Source organism: Bombus pyrosoma, linkage group LG4, assembly GCF_014825855.1.
Source record: "Bombus pyrosoma isolate SC7728 linkage group LG4, ASM1482585v1, whole genome shotgun sequence".
In the NCBI taxonomy this organism is placed as follows: Eukaryota; Metazoa; Arthropoda; class Insecta; order Hymenoptera; family Apidae; genus Bombus; species Bombus pyrosoma.
The window spans coordinates 10,026,467-10,052,875 of record NC_057773.1 but is presented as its reverse complement, the minus strand read 5'-3'; the positions used below and the strand labels follow the sequence as shown (position 1 = coordinate 10,052,875).

The 26,409-nt window shown below is 41.0% G+C and overlaps 1 protein-coding gene across 3 annotated transcripts in view; it reads right to left on the bottom strand.

Moving 5' to 3' along the window:
- The window catches only part of LOC122566727 (sestrin-1), a 148,807-nt gene that overhangs the window by 10,363 nt on the left and 112,035 nt on the right, over positions 1-26,409 (bottom strand). For all 3 annotated transcript variants that reach the window (XM_043724394.1, XM_043724395.1, XM_043724396.1), the window contains exon 7: positions 2,838-3,008. In XM_043724394.1, coding sequence (XP_043580329.1) covers positions 2,838-3,008 — 171 coding nt within the window. The remainder of the gene's footprint in view (positions 1-2,837; positions 3,009-26,409) is intronic.

The following is a 26,409-nucleotide window of genomic DNA, read 5'->3' as shown; positions in this document are numbered from 1 at the left end:
GAGGAAAAGGGAAGAGGACGCAGGATGATGAAGCGCGTAAACAAAGCACGTATTTACCATGCGGGGCCGCGGATCGATCGACTCAAGAGCCGCGATAAGCGATAAGAGAAGTCTGCAAAACACCACGATGACTCTGAAATTTTGCGCGTCGACCCCCTGCAGACCTTGGAAAAACATTGTCCATCGGACGAGACAATCAAAGGGAACGTGTTGAAGTGACGAGTGAAAAAGCAATTTTCCCTGAATTCATTTTATGGCAGCGGGACGCTGTTAAAGAAATGAAACCCGATGCTTTTCGCTTTATACGAAGTTACAAATGTTTTTTGCTGTTTTTATAAGCAAAGTTTTTACGAAATGTTTTGAAGAGCTTTTTCCTTTCAGCTCTCGAATGATAAATTTTGTACAGAAATGGTACAACAATCTCGGGAACGGATGATAAAGTCGACGAAATGCGCGAGATAATTTCGAATTCCAGTGTAACAGAAGGCGACGATACCAGCCACGTGTATCCTCGTTAAAAATTGATACAGCGTCAGGCAGGCAAGATATCCGTTTGTTTTCCTTCGTATGGCATTGTTCTCTCTAAAACCTGGTTTATATACCGACGAACATGGAGCATATTTTGATTATACGTCCCTCTATAAATTATTTCCTAATAAATTTCTATAAAATCTACAATCTCTGTTATATGTATGTGCGTGCGTATTTGTTTTCTTTTTTTTTTCCTTCTATTTCGAAATAATTCAATCGAACAGAAATACTTTATGTCGTAAAACATCCCTCCAGATAATCCCAAACTTCTGGATGGTTTTTCCAACGACCTTGAACGCTGCCAAATTGCGCGAATCTCGACGCGAGAATGTCACGTGATAGAATGTTTACCGGTAGAAAAGCTGTTTTTCAGATATCTTATCGTTTTATCGTTCTACTCCGTGTAGCGACTACAATCGCTACTCCCCTCTTACCCTGCTACTTTCAAGAATCTCTTCCTCCCCTCAACCCGTGTCAAGGAACGTCGACGTTTTATCGCGCGATAAAGCGTTTTCGGTTGATCGTTTAAAGTTTAAAGAAACGATATTTCGTCTACGACTACGTACTGGCATGTTGCGAGCCGGTAGTTATCGCGTTATCACGTATGCTGTGACATTCAACCGCTCAGACAGATTGGATCGCATGTCACGAAAAGAGCAAGCTGCGACCATCTACGAGTTAGATTAGGAATTGAAAAGTTGAGATGATAAACGGGGTAAGTGACAGAAAAAGAACTTCTAACTGTATTCCGCGCGAAATTTACAACCTTTCCTATTAAAAGATATCGTTTCTTAAGTTTCAAAGGAGGTAATAAGCTGTAGAGCCATTAGAAAATATAGCTACGATCGTAAGTGACAATTAGGCTGTTGTTTAATCGGTGAATAAACAACTGTCGTTGCGTGAATCGATTATTTAGTTCTATAGCGATGAAAGACGAGCACCAGATATGACATTATGACACTAACATTCTCTCAAAAAGTACAATTCTTTACAGTTCGAATAACATGATCGAATAACACGATCGAATAACAACGATTTAGACGATATTATACCTTAGAAAGTAATAAACGTAAAATGAGTCGAAATTGACCGACTGCTCCGTACTCCAAGTACAAGGATTAACGTGCAAAGAAAGTTATTTTTCGTCGAAAGAAAAATTAAGAAATATAATTAAGGAACGTAAGTAATGTAATTACGACTAGTTCGAGCGGCGAAGAATACATAACGTTACGAAACCCGTTGCACTTGCTCGGTTTCTTGATAATCTTTGGCCCAAAGCACGACCCGTTGGGCGAGGGACGACCGTGGAATAGCTCGGAAAACGGGCACACGGTGACGCTTGAAAAGAACGTAGCGTCGCGGCGCCGACCCGTTCCACGACAATCATATTACCGGCTTTGTTTGTCGCGCGTAAAAATAACGCGCAAAAATAATCGCCAACACGTGAACAAACACACCTCTGTCGATCTAACTGACAATGTATTTAAATTTCTTCACGCGACTATCGTAATCGATAATAATAGGATGAAAGAGCATTCTTTAACAACTGATTAACGATAATAATTATACGCACGCAGTATCTGTTGGCTCTAAGAAATATTCAACCTCCTCGGCTTATTTCATCTTAAACAACTTTCCTTTATCCATTCAAGTAAAAGAGAATCCCTGGCGAGATACGAACGTGAAAAATAAACGAGGAGAATAACAGGATGAAATAAATATACCATAAGTCCGAGGAATAAGAGAAAATAATTTTTCTCAGACAAATTCGGCCCTGCAGCGGTTGAAATTTATGGACCATGTTTCTAAAAAAATCTTATCGTGAACTCAGGTACTTCGTAACGGAGTTATAGACCGGGTTTCATAACGTAAACTATTATATCATGCGTGTCTCCAATGTCTGATTAGAATTCAACGTTGGAAACTGATCTTCTCAACGTTGACCCCGTTAATATTTCCGTTCGTGTATACAATAACGAGCTTCTTCTGGCCAATTTTACGTAATCCGTTCGAACGGTCTTCCAGCGTTCAAAACACTTCCCCGTCGCGTATAATTGCACCGTTAATGTCACCTCCCGAGGCGACGTCTTTATGTTAATAAGCATCGTGGCCATCATTGCTGCTCGAAGCAGTCGGCGTTCTCTCGATTTTACGAGCAAACGAAATAAAAATCTAGCGTTCGTGAGAAGAATTTTCCAGTCTTCCGCCCGCACTGCGTTCGCCAGATGGCGTGTTATCGCCGCGTGGAAAAAAGTTGCCGCCATTACGATGAATTAGATAAAGAGAAAAACCAGTAGTGCACTTACCATAATGGCGATGAGATGCCTGTAGTCGTAAGGAAGCGGTCCGTCACCCCTTAGAATGAAATGTTGAGTACGAAGGAAATGTTCCAAGTACGAAGGATGCGAGGCCATCACCCTGGAGACATGATCCAGCCTGTTGTTCTGGAGGAATGCATCCATCAACAGAATATGAGTCTGTAACCAAAGGAATGAAAAAAACGCTTAGTCGGTTGCTTGATAAAAAAAAAAAAAAACAAAACAAAAAGGAACACGAGAAATCGGGGGACAAAGTTATTGGACAGTCAAGAGACACGTATGGATTAATATATTTCGTTTCTACGGATTAGAAAGTTTGTATTTATGATCAAACGTAACCAATTATCATTAACTCAGATAAGCCTGAACTATTTGCCAAGTTTTTTAAATAACGTTATCTTCTTCTTATTTAGCAAAGCATAACAGCGTGGCAAAAGTGTAATAAGATTAGATCGCAATAATTTTAATTCGTTTGGAGAAACAGAACAAACGTCGGATATATTTATCAAACGATAACTGAAATTCTTTTGATCACGTTCTGCTTCTATATATTTCGCTTGACCTAATGATACGCTATATCGTGGAAATCGACGTAACGTACATAAACGGTGCTCGGCTCGCGTAGTCGCATTAATGACATAATCGTGTTTGTCTCGGAGCCCGGAAAAAGAAAACCGGGTTACTCGGAAGCAAACCTCGAAATCGAGCGTTCAGCTTGCATCATCAACGACGTGGCATGCTCGTCTTTGTACCTGATATCACCTGTACAACCATTGTGTACTTTGCACACGCGTAAGCTTGTAACGTGCACTCGTATTAACACGATACTACACAGTGAAAAGTCATGAAACTAATAGGTGCAACGGTGTTGACTACTGGCTTCTCGACACGCAGATGCAACCTCTAAACTTAGATCTTACGCATCGAATCGTTTGGAACGTCCTTTTACTCCCCGGCAAGGGGCCACTCTTAATTTTCCTACAGCTCCATGCAAGTGTGTTTTTCTCCTCCTTTTTCTTTTTATTTTTCTGTTTAGTTGAAGGTTAGAGTTCTTTGATAATTGGTAATTCGTATGGAGAAGTTAACACGAGAGACATAACGATGACGAACTTCTTCGACGTCCAACTAGCGCTACGTGGGTGGATTTATCGACTCTCATAATGGGGAGAAAGTGCAAGAGTTACCGACTTAGTTGAAATTTGGAACACGTAGGTTTTAACATACTGCTTGCAATAATATATCGTTATAGGGTGAAATATTTAAATTACCCACTTCAGTTCCTCCCATTAACTAACTATGTGTTGAATAAGCACCGTACTTTCAATGTTAATCTAGAAGAATACTAAATTGCTTTATCCTACAATTGTTGAAGACAAAACAACGAAATCTACCAGAACCGAAAAGCTAACATAGCAAATTTAAAACATCCTGCATTTTATATTACATATCTTATAACATACTCGAGAATAGAGATACGAGAGACCTCATCGTGGCTGTATCTCAAGTTCTATTGACCAGGCCGATATCGAAATCCTCTATCGATTGTTTTCCACCGCGAGGCGACCAAAGGCAAAAACAGTGGGCATTCAGACACGATCGGTGATCGTACGAGCGCGATATATTAATGCGAACGGTTACTACCGTCCTTGCAGAGGGTCGATGACCCGTTTGAACAAATTAAACGGGAAAGGCATTTCACTGGGGATACGCGGGCTTTCGTCACGCGAGGAATATCAATTTCGACGTGTGTCGTCGATCGGTCACAGAGGATCGAGGAAGGATTGCTATGTGGGCGTGCTCGAACGTTAGAAGACTACTTACCATCGAGCTTCTTTCGCATGATCCAAAATATCAAAGGGACGATGCGGCGAAACCTTATAACGGTCTACGAACGTTAATCTTGTCAGCGGAGAAGTTTCACGACACGCGCTAATGCTTCAACGTTTAAAACAGGTTTAACGTTTCAAAATAAAACGAAGGTAACATGCTAACGCGTTGATTCGTGAGATCGTAACTTACACGCGTGATGTCGTTAAATTTGGATTATTATCGATAATTATTATCGGAGATCTAGATTCGAATGGAAACAACAAAGTTATTTGTCTAGTGACGTGTTACGAAATAGCGAAGAAGTGGTTTTGTTTAAACTGCAGGATTAATATCGACCATTAAACGATAACGATCTTGAGGAGTTGCTGGGTTACGAAATATGTACGTATGAAAGTACAAATGGTGCCACCGATGGGTTTACGATTCATGTGAAGGGTATTGCAGGACGAGGTAAGAAGCCATATTGAAACATGAACTCTACCATTTATAATAATTTGCAAGGTGGCGGACAACGCTACGAATGTAGCCATTAAGCGGTGAGCATCCCATCAACCCACGTTAATGTACCTGTTTTAATTTTGTTTCCTCGCTCCCACACAAAGCCCACTAACGATACGTATATTAGACTGCGGTTCTTGCTGCATTTATGAGAAATATACAGATATTTTGCATCGCGTGTTTCCGTATTACGCATTTTGTCTTATGTAACGCGCTTTTACTTCTGTAATACCGCGTTATAAACCAGTAGACCATAAAATCTAACAATTTGCAACATAGTTGTTATTTTTCGACGGAAATGGAAAATTAATACGCGATTGAAACTACAATATCTCGAGCCAGTCTGATAAAAAAAAAAAGACCGCCGCATTTACGAAAATTAAAAATGCCAGTCTCGATAGTCGAAGTTGTCGAGTGTTTATCGTTTGCGATGAAAATAACAGAAAAGAGGTACGATAAGAGGAAAGGCGTACTTACACCTGATGACCTTACAATTAGTCATCGAAATTTATTTATTTATTTTCGCGATTTTCAACCAACTTACGAGCAGAAATGTTCGGCAAAATCTTGACAACGTGAGAAAACGTGGCACCTTCGCGACATCTCAACTTCGACAAACTGTTTTGATATCGAACTCGAAGTAAATAACATCGACTCGTGAAAATATCAAAAAAGATAGACGATAACACGGAACAGATAAATAAATTTCAACATGGTACCAACGATACCAATAATTCCGCGAAACAAGAGAATTACTACAGAAGAAAATTGATATAATATCTGAAACACCGGTGTTTATTTTAATCGGAAAACTTTGTGGTGGTGAAACCACGGAAAGTAACAAGCAACCTCGTTGTCAATGAGTTTAATCAACGGTGAAGAGGTACGTTGCTTATAAGACGAGGAGGAATCGAAGGTAATCAGCTGCTGGCCAATTAAAAATAGTCGCCTGCGTCATCAACGGCAAAAGTATTACTCAATTAACCCGTACGCGAGATTTGGCAAGATCCCGTGGCGGATTGTCCCCAGCGAAGCCCTCGAAAGCTACAGCCAGCTCACACACGCGAGCGAGAGGAGAACCTGCTGCTCTCTTCCGAGAACTCTTTTTCTTTTGGCAGAAGCCCCTGGCATCGAGCCCACGCACAGCTCCCTGAGACTTGGTGGCGAGCCTCTTCGACCGTGTGTGTCTCGATACTCCTGTATTTCTACGGTATTCCGCTCTGTTCTTTCTTCCTCTTCCTCTTCTTCTTCTTCTTTTGCCTCGTGCCATCCAGCCACAGGCTTCAAATCATATGGAATTTTCCTTCCGCTGCGCAGGAATCTCCCCAAGGCTCGTTTTCGACTCTTGATTCCCAAACAAACTATCACTTCCCTTTCGCAGATATTTCTGGCACTGCTTTTTCGCGAGAACGTGGTGCGTCCTGCTCGTGCAGCCGATTTCGCGTTCAATGATTTTTCAATGAATCTTTGTAGTATTTTTAATAGTTTCTTAATTGGAACATTCAAGAGAAAAATAGCGTGAACGCATCGTTGTCTAAGTGTTGTATGTATCACTGAATCACTCAAGCGATATTTATCTTCGTAGAGACGCGACCTTAAATTTCGAAGATCTGCTCGTAGGAGATGTTCTTCTGGATGCTTAGCCCTAATTATAGGCTAGAATACATGGAACGTAATTCAAGGGAATGTTGTTCCGGAGGAAAGAACAAAGCACAATGAATTTTTAAATACTTTAAGGACCCATTAACCCCCTATCACATCCAACTCGTACCTGGAAACTTTCTAAAATTCTGATATAATCCGGCCATCGTGTCCATCGTTTTAAACGTCTAGCCAGACTCAAGCAGTTTCCGGCCACTTTTCTCGAGATACCATAATTCGGAGGTTTTTAACTAATGACGCTCTGAGACCTTATCTGAAACCTAAATGTAGCTCGGCTCGAGTGGCTTACCGTAACGACCGCTGACACACATTTTTTCTTTGTGATACATTTACGATGACGTGAATGTTTCAATGTTTATGTTTAACAAAATACTAGGTTCTTCGGAAGTAGATTATAAAGAAGACGTTCGTTCGCGTTGACAATCGGAACGAAAGCTCATTAGATGCGCCACGTAAATAGGCAGACTCGTAAATATCGCATAAATAGCGATGCAGTGATCGTGGATATGCCGTGAGCTTCTAATTATAATCGCGGGATCGGTCTCGCTTCCGCGGCACGTGTCTTCGAACGAAACGAAAAGAAAAACTGCGATGACCTTGATAGACGACTTATATGGAGCAAAAGAAATTGTAGAATGGGATAAATATGAAATAAATGAAATTAAACAAGAAAAATTGGATAATAATCGGCTCTGCGGGGAGGAGCGCGAAGATTTTGATTTACAAGTATTTACACGATAATCTTTCGCTGCGTTGTTATGGCTGGTTAATCTGTGAAACGAAGTTTACCAATGGCTATCAACGAAATTTTCTTCGTATAAGAATTTCTACAGTTGGTGCACAGCATTTAAACAAGTGTAGGAAACTTGTGCAACGGTGATAAATCACGTGATGTAGCAACTCGAGGGGGGATTAGCAAAATGACGGCGAGATTATACGCGAATCTCGACGTTCCCACGGGCACGCATAATGGGATGATTCGCGACGAGAACGATAAAATTAACGCCAAGTTACGAAACGTCGAGCATCGAACTGGCCGACATTATCTGTCGGTGACGTTGCTTGAAAAACGAGGGAATTAAAGCGGGCTTACTATCTGAGCACTACTGAATCGACTGGTGAATGGAGTTCGCGATTCGCTTCACACCAGTTGCTGGTATTTTATATTAAGTTCGTTTTAATCTGCGTTTCTTAGAATCACTGATTTTTTCAAGCGAACTTTTTAAAAATATTACAACAACGTTGACGCGTTTAGCAGGAAATCTGAACGCGTAAAGACGAATTTGCGTAAACATCGTAAAGATTAATTCTTTGTTGATATAAAATCAATGAGAATCAAACGAAGAAGAAGAGAAATGGAAAAGTGGGACGATACACTTTAAGAAACAACAATATTCACAAATCAAACCAAACATAACTGAAGGGAAATAATTGTCTCATCGCGCTTCGATTTCGAGCGATTAAACCAACATCTCGCCCTAAATTCATGGCGAACATAAACAGACGAAACTTACGGACATCACGTACACGATCAAGCTGAATAGATTAATCTCGATCGAGGCTGAGTTTAGACTACTCGGACAAACGTTTACGCTGCGCTATACATTCAAGGCAGATAACGTTGCAGACACAGCAGAACTGTAATTAGAAAAAGCTCTGTAATTCCCCCTGAGCTTGTATTTACGCACAGATCCGAAAACGAGCCACTTAATAACTCAACGTCACGTTTATCGACGATTCAGTTTCTTCCTTTCCACGTAATAATTTCAAAAGCGTGCAGCACGATTGACGATTATGCGTAACTCGTGCAGTATCGTCCAATTTATCTTTCAATACACGCGCGTTTTCGCAATCGAACGAACGAAGAGAGATGAAATACGTTATTTCAATATTTTTCTGCTGGTTTTCTGCTTCGACGAGATAAAAACGACCAAGATAATACTATTTCTCTTTCGTTCTTTGGCTCGCGAACCTTTTAATTGCTCGGTAATTCCGTACACCGGACCACTGTTCGAATATTAAATTACGATTAGAGAGTATCGCGGTTCACCGATCCGTGAAGTTATTAAGTGCGCTAAAACCGCGTGGGAGAGAGAAACTTGTTGTGTCGGTTGTTCAGTTTATTAGCGATTCGCGCTCGCGATGCTCCAGCTAACACAAAGAAACAAAGGGGCCATTAGCTCGGGCACACGTCGTTTTGTACAGGCTGCACAGCCCGTCGCTGCTTTGTGTGAGCGCCCGGTAATTGATTTTGTTCCGAATACTGTCAGGATTCCGTTAGAGGAAATACCACGTGCTGGGGAATGGATATTGTTCTACGCTTGCATTATTCATCCCCGTTTCCATCGGGGTAACGAACAGTCGTTCCCAAAACGGCCGCTGTGTACTCATGGAAAAACAGCCGAGGACTTTTTAAAACGCTGCAGTTTAGATCTGGTACAGGTGTGACTTCGATGCAATTTTGTAGCTATGATGCTGCAGATACGATTCGCTTGTTCTATATATAACCATTCACATGTTACTTAGCAATTCGGTGAAAAAGATTTACCAAATGTCCAGCTGGACAAATTGTAAAGTATAAATTGAATGATAATAATAAAAAAACTTGTTCTATATTTTCGATAGCTGAACTGTGGGCGTCTGTGTTTGACATTGCATCACTGAAAACGTAAACATGTTCACTAGCTGTCCGCCAACTTTGATTCAGGATAGTAACTTATTGTTGGATAATGTCAAAGTAAATTATTCGGGCTAGGCCAAAACATATCTGTCAGTCGTCGGTGAGTCTGGTATCTAGATAATAATCTAGTTGTTCGCAATGGCTAAGCCCAGAGGCATAATTCTGCTCTATGTATTAGTGGTATTTTCTAAAGTTTCAATAGCGAAATTACGACTGCTACAGAGACGCAAGGACGTTGCATCTTTTGTTTACGTTGCGCTCTACTAATATTACATCGAACGCGTACATCTTCACGAATATATCTTTGATAATTTCCTGCAGTCATCCCATTAATTTTATCGAATATTATTTGGCAAAAAATCGCATGCAATAAATTTTAACGATGAGTGATATAACGCCGCTGTGATTTTGTAGCGATGACGCTACACGACTTATCAACTTTATCCTGCTAATAATGGAGTCGCACTTACTGCGCATTACATCACATTAGAAACATAAATCTGCCAAATGATGGAGCGTCACCGCGGCCAAATAACCGCGTCGCGTGTTGCATGTACAACATGCTTTGAAATGTCGAAAAATGGTCGAAACGGGCGTTTCCGGTATGCCGCATCAAAGACAGATTCGAGGAGAATTGCGTCATTAGAAACAGATGTGGAACAGAGAAGAGTTTGGAAGGGGGCTGCGAAGAAGCTCGTAAAATTGCTACGGTGCGGACAGAAATGGAATTTAAGTTCTCTCCGAGTGACGATGGCAGGGAAGATCAAAAAAATTCGACCTAATTTTATGCTTGTGACGACTGCTTCAATTTCGACACTGACAATATGAGTCAGCGATACCGTTTCATGTCAGACGTCCGCTACACGTATGAAACGTGCTGGATAAATTAGTAGCGATATTCTTGCGGATTAGCGGGAAGGACTGAGTCGAAAAATTGAAACTGATAAACAGTTTCGATGTTCTCTCTCTGGTAGTATACGCGCCAGAAATAATATATGAATTGAGAGTTGGTGGAGTGAAGGTGATACCATACCGAAGAATATGTAAACACACCGATATCAAATTAACGATATTGTTTGTTATTAACGACTGTTCCTCCTTTCTTCGCATTTTTCGCTACGAAACTTTTATGAATCAAACTGGAACTTCGAATCTCATCGATACTGTACGAAGTAAGCTTCAAAATGCAGAGAATTCTCTCAGTAAGAACTTGGGAATGTATTTTCTATTTTTGCAAGTCAATCAGTATTGTTATGCTCGAAGGAATCGAGCGATCGAACCACTGTTACCGTGTTCAGCGAATAAACTCGAACAACGTGCGGAAAGGAATTCAAAACACCAGGGTCACGATAGAATAATAGGAAAAATGAAGGATCCGAGGCGACTCGGTCGTCGTTATGGTTGTCTCTCCGCGTTGGTAAAAGCGAATGCGGCAGAAATAAGAGACGCGAATAAAATAAAGAAAACCGATCGAGTGACAAACAACGCTCGACCAGAGACCAGAGTGCCGGGGTAATACACTCGGAGGCGTTGATTATAAGAAACCTTGTACCATATTATTCCGTGTATATCACTCCCACGCGCGAGCAGCGTGGTCGCAAGCCACGCCATTCCTCCGGTTGAATCTTAACAGCGACCAAACACCTTTGAAAGATACCCAATAAAACTGGCAACGAGCGCCCCTCTGTGTCTTCTGTCAATAAACGAACAAAGATACTGCTTTTTCGTCAGGGCTACGAGATACAACATGTGCAAGGAAGAAGAAAAGAAAATAGAATTTGTACGGTGAAGATGTTTATCGAAGATGTAAGTGTTTGAGAATTACTTCAATCTGATGTCGGTACGATAAAAAAAAAAAAGCCTGTAAATATTGGGAATATAAAAAGCGAATTGCTGGAAGTTATTAATTACCATTATTAATTATCATATGATTGAGTCACTCAGAAACAGAACTAATTAGCACCATTTTACGATACGTGATCGATATTTAATTTCTCAGAAAGCGTACGATTAATCATAAAATACGAACGTCATTTTCAGCGAATAAAAGTTTCGTCAAGTCGTACCAATTATACAATGTATATTCGAAAATTAATCTGAGCAAAGTTGATCCATGTGACGCGATTAAGATTTACCTTTGAACGCAAATGAAAAAACGTTCGTCACGTTTCGTAGTCTTTCATTGGTGGATTTAGGCAGTCGTTGACCCGTGAAAACAACCGGGAGAGGAAGAGAGAGAGAGAGAGAGAGAGAGAGAAATAACTTTATCGCAGGAGTGAGTTAATACGTCAATTATCAAGGCGACACATAAACGAAGAATTAGGGTAGAGCGTTAAAAGAGGCTGTACGTTTTACGATCTGTACGTGACTAAATGGACGCGAAACGGACCCGGTCTGAAGGAACGGAAGGGGACGATAGAATAATATCGTTGACGCGCCACCCACGGCCAACGTTAATCGCAATCGTTTACAGAGATACGGCTTAATTAACATCGGCGATTAACGCTGCAGCGTGGCCATTCCGTATGCGACAACAATTGCACGCTGCTTGTTTTCGTATTTCTCACGATTCTCTCTACTCCATAGCTATTGTTTGCTGTTCTACAAGCGGATGTATATTAAATGAAACAAAGCAACCGAGCTGTCTATCCGAGTCGTTTTATTAACGGCTTTCCAGATGAATTTTTTTAATATTCTTAACACTCTACGCGTTTAGAGTTTCTCAACAACGTAAAACTTGTACGGTCAATTATCTTAACGCGGCAACAGTCGAATAAATAAACAAATAAATAAATAACTACGTATTTCAAAGGACCATTCAGCACCGGTAGGAGGATATCTTGAAAAAGAAGTTTAAACAAGATTGGCATTCGAAAGGCATGTTAGATTTCGTAACCTTTTAAACCGTTTATCATTACAAGAGCGGAGTACAAAGCGTGGCCTGTCGATCCAGGGCATTTGTTTGCTTGGCCTAAAACAACATCGCCCGGCATACGCCACGGATGTCACTGGCCGTATCGCGCGTGTGAAGCGACGAGAATTCGCGAACACATAAAGCAAACCCGGGTTCCGTATCTAAAAAACCGGCAGAACAGTCGGTCGTTTCCCTTCCAAAACCTTTGAAAACAGGTTCTTCGTTTCCGATACTCCGAGACTCTATGACGCAATCTGTTAGCGATACACCAAGCTCCGATCGAAGGAATTTAAACGATGTTTTTGTTATTCAACTTTCCTCGACACGGTGAATAAAATATTTTTAATTGAACGAAAGAAAGCAAAAAGACTGCGAATAAAGCGGAGCATGAAACTGTGATTAAAATTGAGCACGCCGCTTATAGGTAGGATTCGAAGGACACGAGGAGATCTCGTTCCGTGCTCTTTCGAGATTTAGCTTCTTGTGTTCGAGAGAAAAATAGAGACCCTAATGGCCGACTTGAAAATGACTAAACTCTTTAACTGACCATTTATTTCCCACTCTTTATTATTCGACGCTCTTGAAGGAATGTCACGCTTAAAAAACATGCCAAAGTGAATGTTCACCCATGATGACATAAATGAAATTGCCCTTGACAATTGCTTTCAAGGATTAAAAATTAGTTTCACAAGGAAATCGCAAAAGGTAGAATTCATAGATAAACCCACAAAGCTCTGAGTAGTATAAGAAAATGGATGCTGGAAGTAAATAAATTAGATTCGACTTACCGCGAATTTCGAGTCACGCGAGCACACGGATTCGCTTGGCTGACGTATCGATACCGTATCGCTGTATCGTATCGAGACAAAACGTGTAGCCAAGGTCGCGACTTGTAAAATCCGATAATACCTTTCAGACGATCGTCTACGACCTTCTAACCTCTCATTTGCAAAACAACACGTTGTAAAATGAGGAGGAAATAGGTAGAAAGGGAAGAAAATAACAAAAAGACACGAGGCTTTGCGAAGGAAAAACAAACTCGGCTGGAAAATATGGAAACGCGAATGGGACGAGGCCGAGAAAAACGGGGGAACGTAGTCTGGGAAACAAAGGAGCTTTTGCGAGTTCGATGCTCCTTTCTTATCAGCGGATGAGACTGTTGCAGCTAAGCTAGACCGTGGTTTGATTGGTCTGCTCGGCTTCGACGTCATCGTATCGATTGTGAATACGACACGTGATAGCAAATGTGTCTCCGCCTCTATCGTTTGCTCCTCGCGTCCTTTTTCAACGTGCCTCGCCGTGTCTGTCTCTATAGCTGGCTCGACGACGCCGATGACAAAGACCGAATACCAGGAAATGTGAAACAAGGACGCAAAACTTTCGATTTTTAATTAGCACAATGTGAAGAACATTCGATAGAAAAAAAGTTGATGATAAAAGAGAATCACAAATAAGTTTGCTCGTAAGAAATATTTGATAGAACTGAAATTAATAAAATATCACGGGACAATGGCGGAGAAGGGAAAGAAGAAGAAGAACGGTCACAAAAAAGGGCCACAAAATAAAAGAAGAACCCCTTGGAGAGCAATTACATCGATCGAGGACAAGCTTACGGGCGCCACCGCAGGGACTCCCTTGGTAGAAAAACCGGTCAGCGAGTGGGACCATAAACAATGACTTTCTAACCAGGATGGACGGCCGCACAGAACCAGAAAACATCGCGAGAATTATATACATTGACTGGCTGATAGATTCCAGACGCCGTTGGATGCTGGTGTAACGGGTCCATGAAATATGGATCAGATCAAGAGAATAAAGATGTCGCTTACCATCATAGTGGGAACCGGGGACACGGATGCATTGTGAAATTACCAGTAACTGAACTGTCTTTTCTTCCGTGTCGTCCTTCATTGCTTTCGCAGATATATCTCTGTCCCTAACGGATAGTAGCACTTGAACTCTGAGCATATATCGGTGTATTCGTTCATTGTTTTGCCGTGAAATTAATCGAAGACGTTAACCAACGACTGATAACAGTACGTTCATTTGCTTTTCCTTAGTTAGCGCTAATAGCCGGTTACGAAACTGACAAGACAAATATTTTTCAGACGATTTATTTATTGGAAAGTCGTGGAATATCGAGTAATCGATTAGACAGAATAACTAAGACAGATTAGTGGAACACGCGATGTTAATCCCATGGATCAGGGAAAACAATCGTTTAAGACTATGTAAAAGGAACAACCAGATTATTTTGCCCATTAACGAATCGATACAGATAGTTATCTACAACAGCAGGTATAATTATCAGCAACTTTTTAGTTTCTAAAACAAGATAAAAGGCTTTCCGTGTTTTGTATGAAAATAATAATGGAGTATTTTTTGACAACTATTTTTTTTTTTCTCGATATAAAGATATATTTAGTTTAGATATACCTATTTCTAAATAATTTTGTTTCCGGTTGCACTAATTATATTACTTTCTATTTCTGGCTGCATCGTTAAAGTATTTATTTCAGGAAATATCATTTGAAGAAACATGCAAAAATTAAGGTACTCGAGTTAATTGGGAAATGTGAGGAAAAGGAAACTCCGATATCTCTATTATTAAATATTTTGGTAGAGAATACGAACCAGATACAATGTTTCTATCCAATTTCGCCAATTTTAGATACGATATCTTTTCTTCGGTAGAGTTAAGAAACCCAAAAACGTAAAATCGAGGAAGATAAACGCTGATCAGGGCACTAGAGTCCATGTTTATCCGCGAACGTTACCGGCAAACATGTTTACCAATGGCGGATTACGTTAAAATTTTAACATTTACATAAGAGCTGGCACGACGATAAGCGAAAACAACCTACCCTGTGCATATACACCTCTTCGTTACCAGGCTGAACATGTACATTAGATCGGTTAATTATCGTTCGTATCTTTTACAGTTGGTTCTATTCAAGGATTGCAGAATTTAGTTCAAACCTTATGGTAAATAACTTCCATTCGAAATACGAGTCGTTTGAGTTGAATTTTTAAAAAAGCGGTGCGTTACGTCAGCGGTAAGCACTTTATATGTAAATAGAGGAAGAGTTGATTCGTTTCTGCCGGGATGATCCATCCGGATCATAATAGATTCGTAATTGTAGACGAGATTTATACTGAATGGAATAACAATGGGACCATTTCAAATCCATTTGCTTGGCTATAGATCTACCGAAGGACGCAACTAAAGTGTAAATTACATGTCGTGTCCTGAATTACTCCTGCCTCGTTAATTATGTAACGACAATGCTTGACACTTGCAAATAACGGAACACAAATTTGTATAAGGTGTATCACGTAGATTTTCTTTTAACGAAAACATTGTTTTCCTTCCTTATTTGAAAAATATCGTACTTGAACTATGATCGCTGTATCTGTTCCTATTTTACGTTGAAGTGACAATTTTCTAAAAATTCCGCACATTATTCAGGAAAAAGATGCATAAGCTTGTCCAGTCCAATGAACGGTGAATGATTCTTGGACGTGTTGTAAGAGTGTTTCATAATGTTTCCGCTACCAAGGGGATTGAACGCCATTAGCTTCTAAAACGACGACGAAAAACACAACATCGAAATCAGAGGATTTCATGGGACGAGGGAAAAAGAAGGAGGTAGCAAAATGCTGGTTCATTGAGCGGTGGTTATGGTGCGGTTGTCGATGACACGAGAAAAGAAAAAGCAAGAAAACCTGTTGGCCCGAACGGGCCCGGACCCGTTCTCCGAGGTCTTCGAGAAGCGAAGGCGGCCTATGACCGCGCGCAACAACATTGAAAACCAGAACCCAGATCTCTAGAACCGGTTTACGCTTGGAAAACAATTTTACGATCTCGGGGGAGCTCGACGAGAAGGAAAGAACATATGTATATCTATATGGGGAAAGGGAATAGAACAAGCGAAGAGAAAAGAAAAAATGGAGAAATTCGATGAGAGCCTGTCTCAACGGGCCACCATGCCCAGATGGAACGTGCACGTTCGTCACGCTTTACAAAGGAAGAAAAAGATGGTGAAAGAAAAAAAACGAAAGAAGTAAAGGGGAAAAGGAGAAAAACGAAAGGAGGGAAGTAAAGAGGAGTCGTAGGATAAAAATAATCGTTTGAAACCAGGGTAGTCTTCAAAGCTACGCACGCTATCCCTCTCCCTCTCCCTCTCTCTCTCTGTTAATTCCACGACCAATTTGCAGTATACTTCAAAAAGGGTCGTGAGGAACGTTCGTACAGTTTCCCGACACGATTGCATAACACGACTCTGGCGCAGAGGAAAACATTAGAAATGCAAAACTGCGCTCGGACTCGACGGAACTTGTCTCGTAACGAACTCGCTCCAGGCGAACGGTTCAACCTTCTATTATTCCTGTGCCGATCTCGTGTCACAGTCTCCATATGAAATTGAAATACGGACGTCTTTTCAGAGAGGCTATCGAGGATTTATATAAATCAAGAGGTAGAGGGCAATGCACGAGACGTGTTTAACCAGCCGCACACGTTTATGAATGAAGCTATGACAAATAAATATGGAATGAAATTATGGCAAAATATGGAAATTTACATGTAAATGACGTGCCTGGCGAACTTGACCGGCCAAACCTTTATTGATCTTTAAAATCTTTATTGACCTTTGCCGATTTAGCCGTAAACCGTCCCTCCCTTCCTTCTTATTCTAATATCTGCTCCGCCTTTTCTCTACTTTCCAAAGTTTACTATTTTACATAGTTTACTTTGTTAGCACAAAGGTAAAATTTATAACCTGTTAGGTCATGTTACCTCATTTAAAATATTATATTTCTATTTATGATATACGGCAGTGTACTGGGATCCATGTGTGGATATAAATTGGATACAAAAGGGCTCGAAGCCATTTAAACGGTTTCGCAAGAAAAATGCTCCCATAGGAAAAGCAGGAAACGCCAAACATGGCGTTACGTCCGAAAAGAAACTCCTTAGAAGCTGACTACTGAATAGTTTCTCTCTCTCTCTCTCTCTCTCTCTCTCTCGTAGATCGCTCAAAATGATTAGAGCAGCCTTATTTAGATTGTTCGAGTTGATTAGAGGAAGGACCGTTCAAACGGGTTAGCGATTATTTCCGAAGCTATCCGTGTTACACTGACTGAACGTCGAGCAAACATCGATGATTTTTTCCACTCTCGTTCGATCCGTTCCTGTCGAGGCGCAAAACCCTCTAATTATTCGAAATGCTACACGCGTTCGGGTGATCGACTCGAACAAAGCGCCGTTCAATTATCGTCCGTTGACGACAGTGAAGGAATTCCATAGGTAAACGTTCGATATGTGATAACAAGACAAACACGTACAACTCACGAGTCGAATTTATTTCAAAGCGAACTTTGATATTCATAAACGCGTTTGTACAATATATGAAAGTCACGTTGTCCATATGTGAAAAAATATACAATGTCTGACAGAAATAATTAACGATAGGGTGGCCTTTGTTGTCATATTCATTAGATAACTCGCACGTTGCACGAAAATACCGACTCGTTTGCTGAGGTAACAATGATAAAACAACGATAAATTTCTATGACGAAGAGCGAAATGCGTCAATGAAGCGATCAATATAAAGAACGAAAATTAACAAGGTGGCTCTGCTTGAATGGACGAACGTATTAACACCTGATGTGGCTAAACAGGTTGAAAAATCAAGGTTTCCGGTAAAATTAAAGTATTTAACGAGTGTTAATATTGAACGTCATGTAGTACAAGAGGAAGGAAAACGAAAGTTTGGGAATGTAGGGAACCGTGATAAAAAATGACGAAACGTGACGTGGAAGGTGACGATATAAATAGTAGAAATTATTGCAAGTGCCTTGGTATTTATTAATGGACGAGCTATCGACAGGAAAACTTTTACAAAGTTATAGATAACAATAATCGATTTCGAAATGCTCACGTCATTGGCTTGCAATGTTAAAAAGGTATGAAATTTATGAGTGGGAAGTGGATGGTTACTGTGAAATCAACAAACTGACATCCACAATAGCTGAACAAAGCTAGGTCGATTTTGGGTGAACGTTCAGGATGATGAAACACGTCAACAAAATTGGCAAAGTGACACAGGGCCGCGGTAAAGCAAGGGAGGGATAAATGTCTGACGCAAGAACAGAGACTGCTGCGAGTCATCCACAAGCTAGGTTCACCTGCTAACTCCCAATGAAGGAAGTGGTAAATACTGTAAAGAGGATATCTCTTCGCATTATGAAATTATGTTCGAGATTTCTGACCTGTCCGCGAGAATAAATCGAAGAATCTGGCAAGATTGTCATATATCGATAGGGATTAGGAGATCAATATCGAATTTTGGCAAATTCAATATAGAAATTCGAAAGTCTGAATTTAAAAGAGAATTTTGCAAATTCACAAAATTTAAAAATACAAATTTTAAAAGCTTAAATCTTCAGAAACTTGAAAGTTACGACGGTCCGGCCATTGGCCTCCGAAAATTCGATCGACCTCCTCTGATTAGAGATACGACCAGCACGAGAAAAGAGTAATGTTTCATGGATCTTCTTTTACAGAAGCGTTATTTCCAGACAATCAACCCTTTATTCGTTATCGAACGAGCGTAACGCATACGAACAAATCCGCGTAAAAAATGAGCTGGAGTCCGATCCTCACGCGCGATATATCGGTCTCACGCCACAAGACCGACAGCAGCTTCTCTTCGAACGAGCTACAATTTAACGAACCATACACGCGAATCGTGAATCGAATGGTTACACGCTTTCCTCTAAATAAAATCAATTACCCGGTCTCGTCTATGTTATCGAATCGAATATATCGAGAGAATTCTCCATTTTTCGTCAATTTAACGATGCGCGATTCGATCTATTCTAGTATAGATGACGAAAAAAAGATGCGTGCTTACGACGATCGAAGAGATCGGCCGAAGCATCGTATATACATACATAGCGATTCAAATACGATAATACGAAGCTAAATATTAAAAATGAGCACATATGACAAATTACGTTTTAAACAGAAATTGAACATGCTTCAAAATACGGAATTAATTCGGGGGAACGCGTACAGAATATTAATTCGACGGTATTAAAAAAAATATCGCGATATTCAAGCGACATTCGTCTCCTTTCAACCCTTTCGACCGACCATCTTTTTTCCCTTACTTCGTATGACACTCTGTCTTTACTCGATGAATCGTAAGGTCTCGGTGACTTCCCGAATGCGCCGGTCGCATGCGTGAGCGAATAGAAATATACGCGTATATGATGAATGCCGGTACACGCAGATACGTCTATATAGGCTGTAATTACGAGAAACACGAAGAAGCCCGAAAAGCCGGTCGATCCTCCCCCTCGCTGTTACCAAGCGAAAAAAAAAAAAAATAAAAAAATAAAAAAACCCGGTAGGCAGCGACAGGCGCATTCGTCTCGAAAGCGACCAGCAGGTCGGCTTCCTGGGCCGGGATTTAAAATTTAAACAAATCAAAGAGAAAAATGAAAAAAAATCTGTAAAAAACTCACGTCATTTCCAATCTGACCCATGTTGGCGGCACCACCACAATTCGCGATCGTATCCGCCTTGGGGTAAGACTCGGTCACGTTAGCCACAGGAATTTTGGACGATTTTAATAAATACACTATATATATATGTATATATATTATACGTATGAAAGAGATATTACACGAAAGACTTCGGCAGACGTATATAATAACGTAAAAACGTACGCGTATATGTTGTACGTAATAAAAAAAGGAAAAGGTCTCTTTTCAGTCCCTTGACGATCTAAAGCTCTTTCGGTAAAAAAAAAAGCGACGGGTATATACGTGACGTCGCGAAATTTAGAAGAATCGTTTTCACCGGTAAGTCTTAACGGTAGGTTTTCCTTTGGGATAGAACGTCCGTGAGTTATCACACGCGAGGAACACCGGCGAGAAATTACCAATCATAATAAATATCACAGAAATATTGCTCGTACCCTGGCGTTGGGTATTATGTATGCGACAGGCTCTATTCGATCTTCTCGTACGGCTGCACAATTTTTTTATAAAAGTACGATCGAACGGTAAAAAAGCAGTAAATGTAATAGAAAAAAGAAGAAGGTAGAAAAGACTACGATCGTTCACAACACCGACACATAATTAGGAAGAGCACAAGAATCAGGTTACACTGGACATTACGTGCTGGGGGTTTGCTACGGTGAACGGTGTATACGGTAAGAGAGCCGGTTGCTAACTGACGATAACTGATGCTTCGATAGTCGAGCTAAGCTACGAGCTGCGATCATCTGGTCGAGGTGGCGTGGTGGGGAATGAACAGCTGGTGGGGAGACTTGCCGGTTCCCTGGACCTGCCATTGGTCGACAGTGCCGTAGCAACAGCGCGCACCATGCCAGAGTCGTTAAAGCGAAATTCTGATAAAGCGCATAAAAAGACGAGGGTTTTGCTTTCAGATAATTCGTGATTCATTGCAACGTTTCGTGAATATCTAACTTGGTTATGCGTTCGGTTAAAGTCAACGGGCAACAGGGGAGAGGGGACCATTGGTAGGGACGTTAGTGTAGGTAGCTATAGATACGGGGCTGGTGCACGCAGGCAGCCGGCTTGATCAGCTGATGCCTTAGCAACAGGAGTACGAACTGTGCTAAAAATATCGATCCCATCTGATTATCGGCACGATGTAAGTTGTAACGTGTTATGCGGTCCACTGGTAAAAGTGTAAAAGTAAACGAAGAACACCGGCCCGTTTCGTACTTCCCTTGACTTCTCGGTTTAAAATATCCAGAGAAAGTCAAAATCATGGGTTTGAAACGCGTGTTGCTGCATACGAGCAAGAAAGTAGCAGAATCTACACCGGTTGCTGTCCGATTTGTATATCTCTACTCTAAATACACTTTCATTGTCGTTACCTGGTAGTCTGTCACCGTTCTCGCGAAACGACAACCGGTAATCTCCCCTTGCATAATTGAAAAGTATATAATCCTCGAGAAGGTGGAACGTTCGCTGTTTATCAACGTTAATGAACAGGCTCTTTCTCAGTGAAGTGGCTACGTTATCGCGATGGGTGTATGTACATACGAGGACGATATGATTCGCGAATATTCCTCCTAACCGTTCGGATCAATGAAACTATCCGGTTTCTTTGTATCCAGGGAAGAGAAGATGAAGAATCTTTCAGGGGCTTTAAGGTTCCTTTGTCTTCCAAGGACAACGTGAAATAAAGACTCGGCCGGAAAGGAAGAAGGGCTCTCTCCCCTTTTCATTTCCGCAAAATACTTACGACCCTTTGTCGTGAGTAGGAAACGTCACGGTGGCACCGCATCACGGAATTTTTCATGCGAACAAACCCAAAAAGATCCCTCGTACCGAGTCGCGTGGCCTAACTAGACGTCTCCTCGTCGTAAGAATAGAAGCACCGTGTCAGCAGCCGCGATGTCTAGCACAATGACGCTGATTGCGTCTAGTCACTCGGCTTTTCGATGACGATCGATGATGACGAACCATTAATCGAACTGCGTTTGAAACTGTTCCAGAGCCAGCAACGAAACCATTCTCGGTTTTCGAAACTAAGAAGAACGTACCAGTATCACGGTCGGTGTGTTAACGCAAGGCTAATGAAACCTCTGGAGGGAAATTCGCTCGGGGAACGTATTACAATTCTTTCATTGTTTCAATAAATACCCTATGGATGTTAAAGTTTTCTTTTAAATTTTAAAATACTCGCGAAGAAAAGGGAAGCTCGCTTAGAGGCGAGTTCCGAGAAAAGGCCGGTTTAAAGGGCCGCAGCAGCTTGCTCCCGGAAACAGCTGCAGAACCTCGCTTCTGCGCGTTCGGTGTAAAATATAATAAATCTTAATATACAATATAGAGGGAAGGGAAGGTCTTTTAAAGCGTGATCGAGGTCTCGAGATGTTCTCGGTCAATCGGTTTCCAGGAAGACCGACGATCTCTCAGCTCTCAGCTCGCATGTCGTTGCGACGAGAGACACCAAAGTTTCTACATATATATTATGTATTTCGTATTCCCGGGAGCGGGCATTTGGGCGAGGTTAGTATTGGAAGCGCGAAGAGGTCAACGTTCGGGAAAGCGCCTCTCGTTACGGCACTGCCATACGATATTATAGGCCCCGTCGCTCGGAAATCCCCTTCTCCCGATCCGCCACCGTCCCGTACACTCCTACTTCGCTCTCTGTCCTTCTTTCACTACCGATTCCTACTACCTCTTTTCCTCGATGCCCGTTTTCCTCTCCTTTTCCTCCTTCCTCGTATATGTATAGCTTCTATATCTTTTTCTGTCTCTTTTTATTCTCCTCCCCCACCATGGCATGCACTCTTTCGTCGTGTCTCTTTCTCGCGTCTTTCTCTTGTTCATTCCCTACATCGCGATATTCCACCGTGCCTCTTTTCTCCGTTTCCACGCCCTCCTCCAACATTCATCCGTCTTTCTCATGCCGCTTTAATCCCCTATTTCTTTTCTCGCTCTTTATCCAGTCCCTGTCTCGTTCACGTGCATCCCCCGCCTCCTCCCTACATCTCCCTACGCCAAACGACCGAGCAACACTCTCGGTAGCTTCGTTTTGTTCTTGCTTTCTCCGCTTTTCCGCTTTTTTTCCAACCACCCCTCCACTATATTATAACCACGCGTCATCGTCTAACCCGTGACCGATCTATCTATCCCTTTCTCTTTTCCTTCGTTTCTTTCTCTTGCTCGTTCTTTCCTAGCGTGCAATAGCTTTCAGCCGGTCGCACGCATTGTGCCGTTATAACGGAAGAGAGAACTACTCTCTATGCGTTGCAACGGTCAGCTGTTGCTAGCAAAATCATCGAAATGGTCTCGTCAGCTGCCACTAGACGACACGGACTGCCTGGTTGATGTTTGATCGAGAAAAACCATCGGTTGTATCGTAGGACGCTGAGTCACGTTATCGAAATCATTATACTCTCTATACAGGTTCCTGTAAGTGCTTTTAGGTGCATACAAGCACCCGAAGTAATGGATAATAAATAAGCCGCGGATGTTTGTGCATTAATGAAAAATTTAAAGATATAAGAGTGCAAAGAGCGCGCACAATATATAAAGATATATAAAATCTTCAAAGTATAGTTCATGAAAGTATAGTGTAGTTCAATTTCGAGTCGGTATTAAGTTCTATCTCTTTGCGTGTTCATAAAAATATGAGTGTCTATAAAAATCCACGGTCAACAAGTACAGAAGAGCAATACGAAGTCGTTGCAACTAGACAGATTTATATTCTCAATGATGTAACGTACGCGATCATCCGATCTCGCTGTTAAAGCCACGTAACGAACTGTATCGTGATAATAAAAAAAAAAAAGAAGTGTGTCGCAGCAAGAACAGGAGCACGACAGACGCGAAGGAAAATAGCGGAATGATTGATCGACGCGTCTAATCGGCCGCCATGACTTAACCGAAGTGCTCGTTCTTCCTTTTTTCTCCCTCTTGCTCTGAGCGAACTCTCATCGAACTGGCGGATCAAGGCCGCCGATGCAAAAACACTTTAGAATCCTTTCGCGGCGATGAGTCACATCGCGAACCCGGCAAGGTATTACGTGGCAATGAAACGTTTCAGCTGTAACGTTGCGAACTATCGTTCCATTACGTGGTGACGAACTGCAAATCGCCGGTGTAGATTAACGGATCGCGTTCATCTCCGGTTGCAAAATAGACTTATCTATTCGCGGGAATTCCTTCCTCGTCATCCCTCTCTTATACGTATATCAAATTTCTCTTTTTTATTTTTTTTTTCTTCGTATTAACGTTGGGAATTTTATAATTATGCCGACGCTTCATCGATAGGAAATTATCTAGTCTGTCTTTTCTACATAAAATCATCATGCATTGTCCTATGCTCTTACAGTGAATTCCCTGTTATTCGGTCTCGCTTTAACAGGTCGCATTTCAGTTAAGATAAGAACAATTGACCTGCAAAAACAATATTGACACGTTTTACGACGACTTCTTGTCGTCAGAGTTTTAATAAAATCGACAAAGTACAATAACAATAATAAGTTTTGATAGTTTGTGAGAAATTGCGCGACGGAACGCGAAGGACGTCGATGTAGCTTCGAGTCGCGAGGGAATGAGTCATCACAATGTCCTACACTAAAACGACGTCCGATAAGCGACGTTACAGTGCTTGTTGCAAGATAAAAAATGGTCACGAATTAGTTGATGAGGGAACGAGCAAACAGACGTCGAGATGGTAGACGATGGACGAGCACGTGCCGAAGACACGCGAACCGTCATGACCACGGAAAGAAACACAACTGCAGCATTGGAAAAGAACCAGCGCGGAAGTCAAGAGGGCTGTTTCCGGAATAGCGAGTAAATCTAGAGGGAAGTTCTGTTCGACTCTCTTGGCTCTCCCTCGTTTTCCTTTTTTCTTTGTCGTTCGTGTTGTGCAATAATGCCTTACGGACCGAGAACTCCGAAGGATCGTAAAAGTTGCGAACACGCACAGCCTGACACTTTCACCCTTCCATGCTGGAACTAGTGAAACTAGAACGTTCTTTTTTATCCTTTTTCTGTAATCTTGAGCGTTTTCTATAACGATGTTATGCTATAACTTTCCTTTATACCCCTATATCGTATCTGTGTCTTATCGCTTCTTACAGGTCTACTCTCATTCCTTTTATTTTCTTCGTACATATGCATTCTCTGTTCCTGCTTATCTCTTTCATTCATTTTTTTTTTTATTTCTATATTTATTTGTCTGTCACCTATATTAATCTGTTATATCAAAGAGCAAAATAAAATTTTATATATTCAATAAGCTAATTTTAAAGTATTACAAGTACATAAATATTAATAATGTGCCCGCAGGTGTCTTTCTTGAATTAAATTCCAACACAGAGAGCAATATGTTTCATACATACACACGCCGACACTGACAATAATCGAATGAGACACAATATCGAATTTAATTCGATACATGACTGCAGAGGATTAACAATTATTGAAGTAAATTACGTAATATTTTTTAAGAGATCTTTTAATGAATTCTTCTATTTCATATTGATAATTTGTAATCTCTGATCTTTGATATTTAAGTAAAATATATCTAAATCTAAACTTTGGAGCTGCTGTCGACTGCTTATCGATGTAAAGTATAAGAACCGAATAATCTACACGTGTGGTATTAACATGTTTTTCAAAAGGAATTCAAAGGTGCAAATATGTACCAACGAACTTGTGTACAGATATTTCGACCGATTAAAGATACCTTTGTTCTAACCGTGACTTAATACTCGAGTCAAGTCGCCGACATTTTCTTTGGTTAGTGCGTTATCGGACTGTGTAAAACGTTTTTATGGCACGAGCCACGCTTTTGGACCACGTGGCATTAGTGGATCATCTTTATCTTGGCTAATGACGCATCATTGTACATAAAAGCCTTCGAAACAATGGAGACGTTATTATCGGTCGAAGTGGAGCAAGAAACCACAATGAAGCAAAAGAGCGAAATCCATGAATTTTAATGACACGAAACACCATTACCAAATTTTACTGCCGAATCGTGTGTATAATACTTTAAAATTCATACAAATTCTTTCATTTTGTATACATAGGAGCCGTTCAGAAGCCACATGCATAGGCTCCACAAATTAGAATTTACTATTATTTATTGCTCTTTATGTCATTTCTTACGGTAAATAACTTATAGAAATAATTCATTTGTTTATCGAGAACTGAACATTAACCGTGTACTTGGGCAATGGAACTAAGAAATTAACAAAAAATGCTTCTAAGAAACTCGCTAATTAATTTAGAAAGCTGCAGCTCTCTTCCATTTCGATGATTTTTAACATGTTGTAGAAATCAATATTTTGAACTTTTTCCTTCGCGTGTTACCGCCAGACTCTTCTAGTTTTCGAGATATAAATTTGTAAAAATTGGCGGTGTCGCTACAGTGAATTTTGCCCGTATGTGTGCGTGTCTGTGACACA